Source organism: Eptatretus burgeri, chromosome 11 (genome assembly GCF_056783735.1).
Source record: "Eptatretus burgeri isolate ZD-2024b chromosome 11, Ebu_testis_v1, whole genome shotgun sequence".
In the NCBI taxonomy this organism is placed as follows: domain Eukaryota; kingdom Metazoa; phylum Chordata; class Myxini; order Myxiniformes; family Myxinidae; genus Eptatretus; species Eptatretus burgeri.
Genome location: NC_140971.1, coordinates 101,308,775 through 101,322,804, shown reverse-complemented (window position 1 = coordinate 101,322,804; position 14,030 = coordinate 101,308,775). Strand labels below are relative to the sequence as shown.

The window sequence follows — 14,030 nt, the reverse complement described above, 5'->3', positions numbered from 1 at the left end:
GACGATGAGGGGGAGCTCGGGGAATGTGCCGTGACCCGGTGCAAGCAGCCGGATAGCCTCCTTATGGAACGAGGAGAGGGAATATTCCCCCTTGAAGCTGATCTCGCCCTGGTGGGTCCAGTCGTGCCGAGCGAGTTAGGAGGGGCGAGTGCTGTGAATGGGTGCACGCGAGGCTTGGGGGTGTGAAGGCCCTGGGAACCCTTGCGGTGGAGCGAATCCCCAGTGTGGTTGTTCCGGTGTGTGTGGTTCCAGTATGTGTGTTCACGAGTGTGGCGGAATGTGTGCTGAGAAGCGCGCATGGCATGGATGAGGGGCGTTGTGTGAAAGGGACCGCGTGTTTGAGTAATATGGTGTGCCTGGTGGCGAGTGTGCCAAAATGCGGGCCTTCCAGCATGCCGTGTGTAAAGGAAACACCAAGTGTGGAAGGAACAGAGTGTGCGAGGGAAACAGCGTGTGTGGTTTCGAAGTGTGTGAGAGAAACACCAAGGGTGGAAGGAACGGCGTGTGTGAGAGCGCTGTATGTGAGGGAGATGGCGGTTAGCATGCGGGAGACCGCAACCGCATGTCCGAGTGAGAGTGCCATGGTGGAGTGTGTGAGCGTCGTGGAATGCAGGAGTGTGTGCGTTGAACGGCAACGATGACGGGACCAGATGAAGGACAAGGGCCGAGTAGCGGCCGTAGCTGAATTGAGAACCGTGCCGGGCTTGCACATCAGCGAGCGCGGGGTCCGTGCTGTGCTACGCACAAGGCCGCCACGTGCGCGGCTGCGCAGGTGAAACCCGGTCCGGAAACGCCAGCGGTGGATGTTAGCCGATCCCGTGGACGGACAGAAGCTAGGCTGGATTCGGAATTTGGACCGGATGGGTTCTCCACGCGAGCGTGTTTGTAAAGCTCCGACGAGCAGAGCACATGTGTTCATGTGGGGAACCCCTCGAAATGCGGGGCTTGCCTTGAGATGTGCAGAGTGACGTCATGGCTGCACGTGCGTTTGGAATCCGGCAGAAGGGAATTCCTGCCAGACGGTACCGTCCAAGAGGGAGGAGGTGCGCGGGGCGCAAGCAGCTGCCATGACGTCACGGAAAAAAGAGCGCGGCTGTGAACTGCCGCGCTGGTGGTGCGCATTAAAAAAAAAGAGTTGAGAAAAGCAAGCCTCGCTTCGGGTGAAAAGGATTCCCAGGCAAGGGGTGGAAGACCCCCTTGTTTGGGGGCACAGGAATACTAGTGAGGAGGATGGGTTAGAGTTAGTGAGACCAGCTTCATGGGGACATGAGTTGTACCTCATGGAGCCCGTGGAATGGACTAGTTAGAGGGATTTCAGTTTAGATTTAGGAAATGGAAATTGTTGGATTTCAGAGACATGGACAGACGTTGAATGCGTAGTGGAGACTTAGTTTAGCTACGTAGAGTAAATGGAACGTGCATGAGTTTTAAGGGATGACGAGGGAGCACGAGTTAGTCAGGGGATTTAATTAGGAAGGATGGCAGTATAGAGTGTTGGTGTCATGGTGTGAGTTGTGAAATGGAAAGTGTGTGAGGAATGAGTGAGGGCCAGCGGGCCCAAGTGTGTGAGTGGAGCGAATGTGGTATGCATGGTGCGAATGACTGGTTGGGGGGAGGAGTGATTCCCACCCAAGAGACCCCGGGGTCAGTTTAATGTTTAGTTAGTGGATAGTTAAATTTACTAAAAGGAGGTCGTTTTGTTGTTGGTGTCGAGAGAAGGCACGAAACCCTTTTGGAGGGGTGCAAGAGTTCATGGACCGGCTGGGAGCGCGGCTGTGGAAAGGTGAGTTTTGTTTAGTGGGCACCCCGGGCACCGGACTAGTCGGCCAGAGTAGTCCAAGGGCCCAAGAGGGGCCGGGATAGTGTAGTGGGCACGGGCGACCTGTCGGAAACGGGACCCGTAGCGCCAGAATGCTACAGGGGCAGTGTAGTGGGCATGGGCGACCCTCGGAAAGGGACCCGGGGCATCAACACACCACGTGGGCAATGGAGGGGGGCAATGCCAGAGAGGGAAACCCCTCGCGTTGTAGGGAGAGCTAGGCTCAGAGGCAGCCTGCGGGCCTGGGGGTGCCATGGTTAGAGTTCGGCATGGGGGAGTTCCTGCCAGTTGAGCCACGCTACCCAGCCAGGAAATTGTGCGAGGGCACGTATGAAAATTTGAGGGCGAGGCCCAAATTTATAATGGAAACCAACACAGACAACGGGAATCATGGTTTTTAGAACCGATAGTTTTAAAGTGTGAGGTGTTTTTTAAAGCCCCGGGGTAGTTTCAGGTTAATAAATATTAGGGTAGTTAGGAGATGTACTCTTCGCTCGTTGTAGGCCGCTGGACTCACCTTGGTAGATCGCTGAACTCTGAGGAGGCCATTCTGAGGCTTCGTTGGGCCTCGAGACAGGACACTAATCTCTCCCTATTCCCCACCAGAGAGGGAACGTAGGAGTTGGGAGTAGGCTAGGTGGACATGATAGGCCAGCCAGACAAAGACAATTAAGGGGGTTTGGGGGACAATTAAAAAAGGGAAATAAAAATAAAGAGGGGCTAAATTTTGTTGTTTGTGTGGCAAATTAAGGGAGTGGGTATGAACAGAGACAGGCAAAGGCGATAGAGTGGGGGGAGACAGCAGGCTCGGTCCGAGCCCGCCTTCAGAGTGGCCGGCACCACCACACTCCCTCCAGACCTGATGGAACCACACCAGAGGCCGGCCAGCTTTGCCTGCCGGCCTGTTGTGCTGCAGTTGCCTGTTCTGCATGGGCTTACCTTGCCATGCCTAGTTGCCTGCCTCTGCCATGACCCCATGCCTACTCGCCCTTGTTTGCGTTTGCCCTTGTGTCCATCCATCACCATGCGAGCCAGGACCATCCAGTTTTGTGAGGACTGCCCTGCAGGCAGCCTGTGCAACCAGTCCATTTTTTTTTGGGGTGTTTTGCGACCATCTCCATCCATTCCCCTGAACCAAAGACTTTGCTATGACTTTTGCCTTTCCCCTTTCACAGATCACAAGTCCTGGGCCATGGTTAGTGTAATGTAATAGATAAGTTAAGATTGTAAATACGTGGAACCCCACCTGCATGTTTGTTTTAGCGCCGGCAATTTTAGTTAAGTTGTCCGAATGAGTCTGAGAGTTTGTTTAGTTAGTTACGCAGCTCATTAGGTTATTTATTTTTGGGACACGTTTAAAGAAATGTCGCATTCAGGGATCCAAAGGTACAACATACTCGGGGAAAACTTACACATGCTGGTCACATGAAAATTTGACGACCCGGGACGAGTCTGTAAAAAGGGGAGGGGGTAGTGTTACGAATTTGGAATTCAATTGCACACAACATACAGGTTCCCTTCGTCAGCTATGTCGATAAGTGCATGTTCCCAAGATAGCTCACCTTCCATTGTTTAAATGTTTCGAAATCGATTAGATGCGCTGCGGATCGATTTAATAGTTAGGGAGCGAACAATGGAGACGTCCCTCCCCATCTTCTGCGAAGAGGAAGAAGAACCCTGCGGTGACGTCAACAACTCCCTCCCACCCATGGTTGAGCGGGGGGGGGGGTGGATCACGAGGGCATGAGTCACGCCGGGTGCGGGGGAGGGGGTGGCAAAGGATAAATAGGAGATCCTTTCTTTGTTCGTGTGGGAGTCCCATGGTAGGGCTGAGTTCGTGGGCTGAGTTCGTGGGAGTCCCCTGGCAGAGTTCGTGAAGAGTCCCATTCTGAGTCCCGTGTGCAGAGCTCGTGTGCTGAGTCCCGTGGGAGGAGTAAGCTTTTTTTGCTTCGGAGAGAGCAGTCGTTCAGCAGGCCATCGGGTCCTGCTTGGCTTGCTTGGCTTGAGGCCTTCGGAAGCTTTTTGCTTCGGCTGGCTCAGTGAGCTTCGGCTGCTGCTTTGTTTTGGAAGGAACTTGAGCCAGTCGTTCGGCTCGAGCTGAGAGTGGAGGCTTCTTCCTCTTCTTCCTCTTCCTCTTGGTTCGTGGAGCTTTTCGTTCTCCATTTTGTTTTCTGGCTTGGTGCGACGCGTCGGCCTCTTCTTGGAGTTGGTTCCTTGGGGAAGCAACGCATCGACAGGGAGGATCGGCGCCTCGTCTCACCAGCACGTGTTAAGAAGCGCGGGAGGTGGTTCCTCGGGGAAGAGACGCATCGACGGGAAGGATTGGCGCCTCGTCTCACCAGCACGTGTTGAGAAGCGCGGGAAGATTCGCGGGAGCTCGGGAAGGATTGCGGCTCGGCGATTGGATCCAGCTCGCTCTCGCTGGAGCCCGGGTCCGAACAACTTGAAGACCACACGAGGTGGAGAGATTCGAGATAGGTTCTGGGTTTTAGCTCTCCCTGTCCTCCGAGCTGGAGCTCGTTATTAAAGGCCTCTGCCACCATTTCGTGTGTGTGTGTGTGTGTGTGTGTGTGTGTGTGTGTGTGTGTGTGTGTGTGTGTGAGAGTGTGTGTGAGTGTGTGTGTGTATACGCGTGTCCGTGGGCCATATCTAATAAGTAGGAGCTGCTGTTAAGTGCAAGTGACTGTACATAATAAGTAGACGGTTGTAGTTCTTTTGTCGTGCTTTTGTTGCTTGTATAATTGCATACGTGCTTTGCCTTGTTTAATTGCATACATGCTTTATTATAATAAATGTCCTTGTGTGAATGTAAACCTGTTCGTTGCGTCCATTCCCTCATTGAACTGCCCCATCTTGCACTCGGAATATAGTTTGTTTTTAAATAGCCGGTAAAGTGATTGGGTCCAACGGGACTGCGCGATAATACCCCGCTCAGTTCTCCCAAAAGGAAGCGAGCTGCTTAAGTGGCTCCTTTCCAAGCGGACCCGTTGAGGTACAATCTCTCGATAACCTACCCGCGCGAGTAATTAGGTAAATCGAAGATTTGACGATCGGACCCTGTAGCGCGGGTAGAGTGCGGACAAGGTTGTGGTGTAGTTACAAACACACCCGTGGCTGGTTTCCGGCGTTGATCCGGAAAGCCACGACTGGATTGTTCGTTTGGTGCGCGAAGCGACCGCTATTGGTTCGACGCGGTCGTTCGCACGCCGGACGGGCTGCAATTCGACAACAATATTGTTGCGGCCACGGGTACCGAGACACCAGCTCGTCTCTCAGGGGGATTAATCCCTGGTTGTCCTCGGTAGAGCCAGACCTGGGGCCACAGCTCACAATTAACGTTGTGGTACGGTGGGTTGTTTTAAAACCACGAACGCCACCCAGTCAACCACAAGTTCCAATGTCCACTGTAATTATTCCATTTAACTAGAGGTCAAGTGGTTACCTGAGCGGGGAGCACGCCCTCGGCAAAGCACCAATGTTATCTCGATTAGATTTTAATTAGGGCGGCCGAGCGTTTTAACCGCTGGTGCGTGCCTTCGATTTTTGGTCAAATCTGTGATAATTATCTCCCAGTCTATCTCGGTTCGAACAATGCTCGACCAATGGAAGGAAAGGACAAACACGGACAGGTTGGAAACAAACAAATAATTTATTAATAACAAAATAAATAAATAAAAAGAACTTTTTATTTGCTGAGGTAAATAAAGAATGAATTCCAAAGCAAAATCAATCAAAATGCCAGGAAAGAGACAAAGAGCAGATGCTTATCGGGGATTGACTGACTTGCAGCTAAACACAGACAAGGGTACCCAGCAGATCACCCAGGGGGAGGGAGGGGGGGGGAAGAATCGTCTCGCTCACCATAAAGTCGTCCGTGAAGCGAAAACGTCCTGAAATGTGTGCGTGCTCGTCACGTCCGTCGCCAACACCCAGCTTTGCCGTGCACCCTCTCGCGGGGCAGCCTTGAAAGCTAGTCGAAGTCTGGAGGGCACCAAGATCGTCCGTCACGGGTTTAGACCCTGGTGTTGTTGACCGACCCGTGCCTCACTTGTTGCACTGCTCTTGTTGCACGGCACTGCTCACACCCACACGCGCACCACACGCTCGCTTGCTGAAGCACTGGGAAGGACGAATTTTCTCGTTCGCGCTGGTCAAACACCCACATGCGCACCACACGCTCGCTTGCACAAGCACTGGGCAGGACGAATTATTTCATTGGCGCTGGTCAGACACGCACACGCGCACCACATGCTCGCTTGCCCAAGCACTGGGAAGGACGAATTGTCACGTTGGTGCTCATCAGGCACCCACACGCTCGCTTGCCCAAGCACTGGGAAGGACAAATTATTTCGTCGGCGCTGGTCAGACACCCGCTTCTTGCTCGCTTCTCTCGCCCTTTGCTTTTTCCTCTCTCCTTTCGCTTTTTCCTCTCTCCTTTCGCATTTTCTTTTTGCTCTTTCGCTTTTTCTCCTCACGACTTTCTCTCCTCACGCTTTTTCTCTTCACACTTTTTCTCCCCTCTTTTCTCCTCAGAACGTACCTCTCGCTCGTTTTTATATCTCCGGGCCATCTCCGCCGGTCAGTCCACCCCAAGCTACCCTGCCCCACTGGTGCATGGTTACCATGACGACCCGTAGGCTCTCAAAAAAAGATGGGCGTTAGAGCTCGTGAAAGAATGTTGCTGAGGAAGAATGAGGGCAGGCTTCAGAGCTCGTGAAAGAACTGTGTGTGAACATGTCTGTCGTAAAGAAAAAAGCTTCCCATAAGAGAGGGGATCTATCCTTTACCCTTCTCAACGCATCACACTTAAGATCCCATTAGACATGGGGATGGGGCTAATCTGAACATGCATTTAAGGATATAATTGTCTGAGGACCTGGATATGTGGATGCATTCATCAGACCAGATTCTGAAATCCATAACTATATATATATATATATATATATATATATATATATATATATATATATATATATATATATATATATATATATATATAGAAATATATATATATATATAGATATATTGTTACGTTTGAGGGGGGGTAGGCATTCAAAGGGTAATTAGGATGTTTAATTAGGTATGCCATGCTGCTCGAGTGTACCAGGATCTCGATGTAATAAGTAGCAACTCAGTGGTGATAAGTTGTCTAGTAAATGTCCATTTCTTCAAGGGGGAAATGATAATTGTCACGTAATTAGATAGGGATACGGGATAGGGTAAGTGTGTCTGCGTAAACCCCTTTTAGTATTCTCTGGAGGCTATATATATACATATACATATATATATATACATATATATACATATATATACATATATATACATATATATATATATATATATACACATATACATATATATATATACATATACATATATATATACATATACATATATATATATACATATACATATATATATACATATACATATACATATACATATACATATATATATACATATACATATATACATATACATACATATATATACATACACATATATACATACATATACATATATATATATACATATACATATATATATATGTATATATATATGTATATGTATATATATATATGTATATGTATATACATATATACACACACATACATATTTCCATTTCATGTCAAAGAATAAAATAATCTTGAAAAAATAATACAAGACAGTGAAGAAAAACTCAAATAATTAAACATACATTGTTGTAGTATTATGGAATAATAAAATAATCGAAAAATGGTTGAACTTGTATCATGACCCCAATTATTCTCACCTTATCATGGGGAAGATTTAAGGCCCAAAAGCTTTCAGAAACGTGTTGGTCAAGCCGTATGTTATACTGGATCTGTTTCGGACAGGAATTGGGAATCTGGCCAGGAGAGGGAGGAGAGGAGATTGGGACCATACTCTGTGCAGAGTATTTGTGCTGCCTAAGCAGTCTCCTTGGCTATTGGGCACAATCCTGGATGGGTCGCCACTCTGACACAGTATACCAGTATGCTGGCACTCATTTTACCGACCTCGAAAGGATGACAGGCCGAGTTAACCCCACCTGGTATTAATTAAACAGCTGAGCGGGATTTGAACTCAGGACCCAAGGATCCAAAACCCATCACCCGAACCATTAAACCAACACCAGGCATAATCTAGCCAGGGTTCGAGCAATAAATCGTCTACTCTTCACAAAAGGCACAAAATGCACCAATTAATGTCATCGCAACTGGGATAAGTCGTGTATACATGTGCAGTATGTGTGTGCATGTATATATATATATATATATATATATATATATATATATATATATATATATATATATATATATATATATATATATATATATATATATATATACATATATATATATATATATATATATATATATATATATATATACATACATATACATATACATATATATATATATATATACATACATATACATATATATATATATATATATATATACATACATATACATATATATATATATATATATATATATATATATATATATATATATATATATATATATATATACATATACATATATATATATATATATATATATATATATATATATATATATATATATATATATATATATATATATATATATATATTGAGAGGAAATGAAAATGCATACCAAATTAAAAGACATTTATTTCATAGGATGTGAAAAATAATCAAAATAGAAAGTAATAAAACATGCATTATAGTTGTCTGTTATGGGTGTTTGATTGTGTTAGTGTACGGTTTGTTTCTTGTGTATGGACATTTGAGTGTGAACACAACAATATGGCAAATCTTGGAAATGATGTACACTGGTTAAAAAACATTTTGCACGTGCAACACGTGTATCCATGCCCCACAAAAACACAGGTTGCCTTAGTTGTGAGTCCGTCAATTAAAATGTCACGTCTAACAAATGATCAGATGAGCCAAGCCATTGGCATGCTGTATAGTGGAATCAGTCGAGAAATAATTGCTCGACATGTTCACGTCCACCAGTCAACAGTTTCTAGGCCACAGAACTGATTGAGAGCCACAGGAAGGGTGAGCGACCGTCCTCATCCTGGTGTACTGCGCGACGTCTGCTATCAAGACCAATACATCATCGTCCGTCACCTCCACAATTGCTTCAGGGCAGCATGAGAAATGGCCAGAAGCACCATTGGAACAAGGGGATGACTCATCAGTGACAAATCTTGACACATCAACACCGACTTACAATGACAACGATGTGCAGCAGCTGGTGGTAACTTGGGTGGAAGACGGTGGGCGAATGTCATCCTTTCCGATGAATTGAGGTTCAACGTCAGTTTTCCAGATGGATGTCTTTGTGTGTACCATCGGCAAGGAGACATTGTTGAGAGAAACAGCTTTGGAGGTGGCGGTGTGATGGTTTGGGGAGCAATCGTCAAATGAACCCTCCACAAAATGTTGCAGAGCTTACTGCAGCCTTACAGTTCCATTGGACAGCAATACCACAAGTTCTGATCCGCCGCCTGTGTTTATCCATGCCCCATAGACTTCAAGCATGCATCCCCGCCCAGAGTGGTCACACTCAATACTGATTTTACAACCCCCTACATCGTTTCACGTCTTTGTTACGTTACGTGCACATCCCGATTTTCCTGTCTGTGCAGATTCCGTAGGACTGTCCCTGTGAAATCAAATTTGATTACACACATCAATCCTTTTTCACGAGTCATGAAATAAATGTCAATTTTAATTTGGTATGCATTTTCATTGCCTCTCAGTATATGTGTGGACCAGTACATACACACACAAAACAGATGGAGATATTTCGCCGCAGCACATTGCCCACCAAAGATGGGTCGACAAGGGTACACCCGCCCAGAAGGTGGATGTGCCCGCTAGTTTGTGTAATAAATGAAAGTTTTTGTATGTAATTTCGGTTTTAGCCTGAGTCTTCAAGGCCGCATAGTGTGGAAATATAAAAGGATCGCCTGTCATTTTGATGGGCTTTTCTGCTGGTGTACATCATAAAAGAAGGAAATGAATGATATTGTTGTGGTTACCAAATTCGCAAACCACCATTCAGGTCCCTTAGGTGAGGTATCTCGGCAAGTATATGTGTAGTTAGGCCCAAACCCGTTGTCTAGTGGGAATACATGTCATTTATGCGTGCTGCGACTCTTCAGGATAGCCGTTTTTCTTTTACTATCTTTAATTTGGACCAACCGCCATGATTACCACCACAATCACAACATCAACCACCAACCACAACGCCGCTTCACCACAACCGCCACGACCTTCACGTCACACCTCGCAACCGTAGCATCGCCACCGTTCTTGCCCCGCTGTGGGTACCGGTGTTGGACTCGTGCAGGGCGCGCGTCGAACAGCGTGTACAAAATCACGGATTTTGTGCTTCAAAAACGGATCAAAAACGACACACGCCCACTTTTTGCCGTCCAATCGGTGAGCGAGGGGCGATTTGGCCCCGCCTCCAGGACGATCGATATATGCAAATTTATGGATCAAAAAGCCTTCACGCCCACTTTTTCTCGGGCCAATGGGGAGCGAGGTGAAAGGTCAAAGGGAGGGGGTCAAAGGCGAAGCTACGGGGGGATAAAAGGACCGTGTTCGTCAGTCAGAGAAGAAGAGCAGAATCAGGAGAGTCCAGAGGAGGAGGAGAAGAAGGAGTCGGAAAGTCCAGAGGCGGAGAGTAGGAGGTCGGGAGGCGGAGAGTAGGAGAGTCGGAGAGTCGGAGAGTCCAGAGGCGGAGAGTAGGAGAGTCGGAAACAGAGAGTCAAGACTTCGCGGGCGGTGGAGCTGCTCGTCGTGTGCGTTGGAGTCGGAACGGAGGGGACGGAGCTGTGGAAAGGCGGCGACACCAGACGAGGGGGTGCTCGCGTCGTGCAGGAAGCTGCACCCGAGGGAGGCCGACAGCGCGACCTGGCCGAGGTGGAGACGCTCGTCGCGGGATAATAAAGATCCTCTATACCCCGAGCATCAGCAACCCCCTCCTGTTTCCCCCCGCGCTGAGATAGTGCGACCAAGGGGGCCCCTTTCCCACCCCCTACCAGACACCGTCCGCGAGGCCCGCGGAGTTGAGGCGCCATCGCCGCTCCTCGTCTCATCACCAGACGGGTAGGCGCGACCCGGTCTCGGCCTCAGGCCCGCCTCATCCTTGAGGGTATTTCTTTTCCTTGGTTTTGGGTATGTGTTGTCGGCGCCGTCTGTGAAGTAGAATTGTATAAGTGTTGCCGTGTGCTCGGTAGTCGGTATTAACTCTGCATTGTGTTTTTGCTTTTATATTTGCTTTTTGTGTAAATTGAATTGTGTTTTTTCTGTGTGCTTCCCGTGTGCCGCGAATAAATGTGCTTTTGTGTTGAACTGTTTCCCGCTTCGCTTCGTCATTTCTCCCATTGAATCCTCATCTTGCTTCACGTAAAGGGTTGGTAGTGGGCTGAATACGCCCGATAATTAATCGAACCGTCGAGGTCGACGATAACACCGCTCGGTTATTCTGATAGTACGGAACGGGTCGCTTAAGTGGCCCGTGTCTGAAGTCGACCTGCGGCGAGGTGCGATCGCCCGGTCTACCCTCCGCGTGGGTACTTAGGTAGGTCGAATTTGGCGAGCAACCCTATCCCACGCGGGGGCTGATTGGCTCGATCGCGGTGAGACCGAAAGGTCCACCCGTGACTGGTTCCCGGCGTTAGTCCGAGAGGGTCACGACTGGATTGTCCGTCCGGTGGGCGACGTGCCGCGATTCGAGTTACGTGGCCGTCAGCACGCCGGCGGGCGCGAATACCGCAACAATATTTTACAATCTTAGTTGAGACAAAACTTTCATTGAAGGGAATGATCTCCATCTGTTTAATATATCGACTGGAATAAATTTTTATTTAAATTAAATATATAAAATATCAACTACATTGAAACTCTGAAGACAACGTAGTGAGGATGCACGAAATAATTACCACATTGAGAAAGAGAGCAGACTTGTCGAAGGATCGTCGATTTTGCAACATCAAGAACTGAGCAGCATTTCCAATGACTCTATTTGCATCGAGGATCGCATTGTAGAGCCTGAAAAAAAAACCACACACACACAATTATCTTTGTTGTTAGAAATTATCATCAAACAATAGGTTCCTTGATTCATTCTCAAAATGGAATAATCCAAACATGTACTTTCTTACCATGCCATGATAAATAATGCAGTGTTTATTATAAGAATATTAAATCCAGCCAGCCAATGAGAATACGCCAGCATTCTAGTATAGCAATGCCGATGTGGCAAGGGTTTATTAAAATAAAGTAATTACTGCACAGTAGTCCCATGAAGGAAGCCAGACATAAATCTCAGAAGGTCAGCAAAAATTCACAATTAAAAAAAAAATCAAAAAAAAATCAGAATTCATAGTCTGTTTGGGTTTCTCGAAGAGGGCGAAAGAGGAAAAATAAAGTGGATAATCACACAAGGTCCAAAAATGAAGACACTATCAACTAGAAGAGCTGTCCAGGCCAGCAATCAAGTTCAGGTCCAACCACTGCATGGTTTTGATCTGGGATTATGCAAGCATTGGTGTGCCAATTCAACAAGTTACAATGCAAATTCTTCATACTCCTGCTACATCGAATAGGATGCCAGACCAGTGCTTTGCAACCCACTTCAAAGGTGAAGCCAATAGGTGATGCAAAGATCAAGTGAAAGATGACGCAACCCCATTATCACGTGACAAAGTACGAGGACGGAACTCGGTTGAGGGAATACTTCTGCCTGGCTAAATAGTTAAAAAAAAATTCTTGCATCAGTATCTTGGCAAAAACCTAATTGATTCTTCATTGGCAGACACCCAACCAATGCACTAAGTTTCATCTGAATCTGTCCATAACTTTGTGAAATATCGTGCTATGTACAGTTTGTGGTCCCATCACTCAATGGTGAAGAATCACTTAAAAAATAAATTCTCGCATCTGCATCCAGATCTGGATCTTCCACAGAATTGAAACAATTTGTTCTCATCATACTCCCAATCTGTCCACCAAATTTCGACCAAATCCATCCATAACTAACTTTTTGCGAAATTCTGGTCACAGACAAACAGACAGCGGTGAAAACATAACATCGGTTCTCCTTCGATGGCAGAGGTAACAAGTACAACAAGCACAAGTGAAAGAAGGAGCCAATTCCAAAATTGTCAAGGCACAACATAAAATGTCTGAATGACCCTTTGCATTTCATTCCACAAAGACTATTGTTCAAAGATAAATGAATCTTTGTGTACAAAAATAATTGGTTTTCAGTCAAGTGACTGTGATGTTAGATCTCCATTATATAACAAACATAAACTTTATACAAATGTTTACTTTATGCGAACATGTTTGGTGACTTTGGAGTTTTCACATACCGCAAAAGTACCAGTGGTCACAGTGACATACAAAATGGTAAACACGCCACCTTATATTCCATATTTATTGAAGTGTTAGACCAGGGGTCGGGAACGTGTGGCTCGCGAGCCAGGTATGGCTCTTTTGATGATTGCATCTGGCTCGCAGATAAAATTGGAGTTTGAAACTTGGAAAGCCCAATATTTCTCGCAGAAGCTTTACCTATAGTTTGAATGGTGTCGTGCTTCATTCACGTGCAGGGCTGAACTTGGCAGAAGGAGAGAAGAAAAAACACCTCCGAATTGTCTGAAGCGGTTTTTGTTTTGTCCAGTCATGTGGCCGACGCGAGTAGTGATTTAGGTTCCTCCAATGACGTGCCGCCGCCGACACGCGTCGCGGAATTCATCTCGACCAATCACGCGCCACCGCTGAGGCGACTCGTGATTTCGGTTCCTCCAATGACGTGCCGCCGCCGAGACGCGTCACGGAATTCATCTCGACCAATCACGCGCCACCGCTGAGGCGACAGCATCCCAGAGTCGGCCGGCCGTGCCGCACCTCTCGAGTATGTCAGCCCGTGCGCAGGCCAGCCAGACTCACTTGGGTCAACATCTCCCTCTCTCTCATTTGCTCAAAGCTAACCCTTCGACGAAGAAGATGGCGAAAAGAAAAAAAGATGAGGAGTATCGTACATTTCAGGACGAATGGGCCGAAGACTTCGCCTTTGTGGAGAGAGCAGGTTCTGTGGTGTGTCTAATTTGCAATGACAAAATTGCATCGATGAAACGGTCGAATATAAAGCGGCACTTCGACACACGCCATGCTACCTTTGCATCAAAATAC

The 14,030-nt window shown here is 46.9% G+C and overlaps 1 protein-coding gene across 5 annotated transcripts in view; it reads right to left on the bottom strand.

The window, feature by feature from the left end:
- LOC147017777 (alpha-mannosidase 2x-like) overlaps window positions 1-14,030 on the bottom strand; it is a 272,410-nt gene that overhangs the window by 150,749 nt on the left and 107,631 nt on the right. For all 5 annotated transcript variants that reach the window (XM_085847681.1, XM_085847685.1, XM_085847683.1 and 2 more), the window contains one exon: window positions 11,774-11,882. In XM_085847681.1, the coding sequence (XP_085703807.1) occupies window positions 11,774-11,882 (109 nt within the window). The remainder of the gene's footprint in view (window positions 1-11,773; window positions 11,883-14,030) is intronic.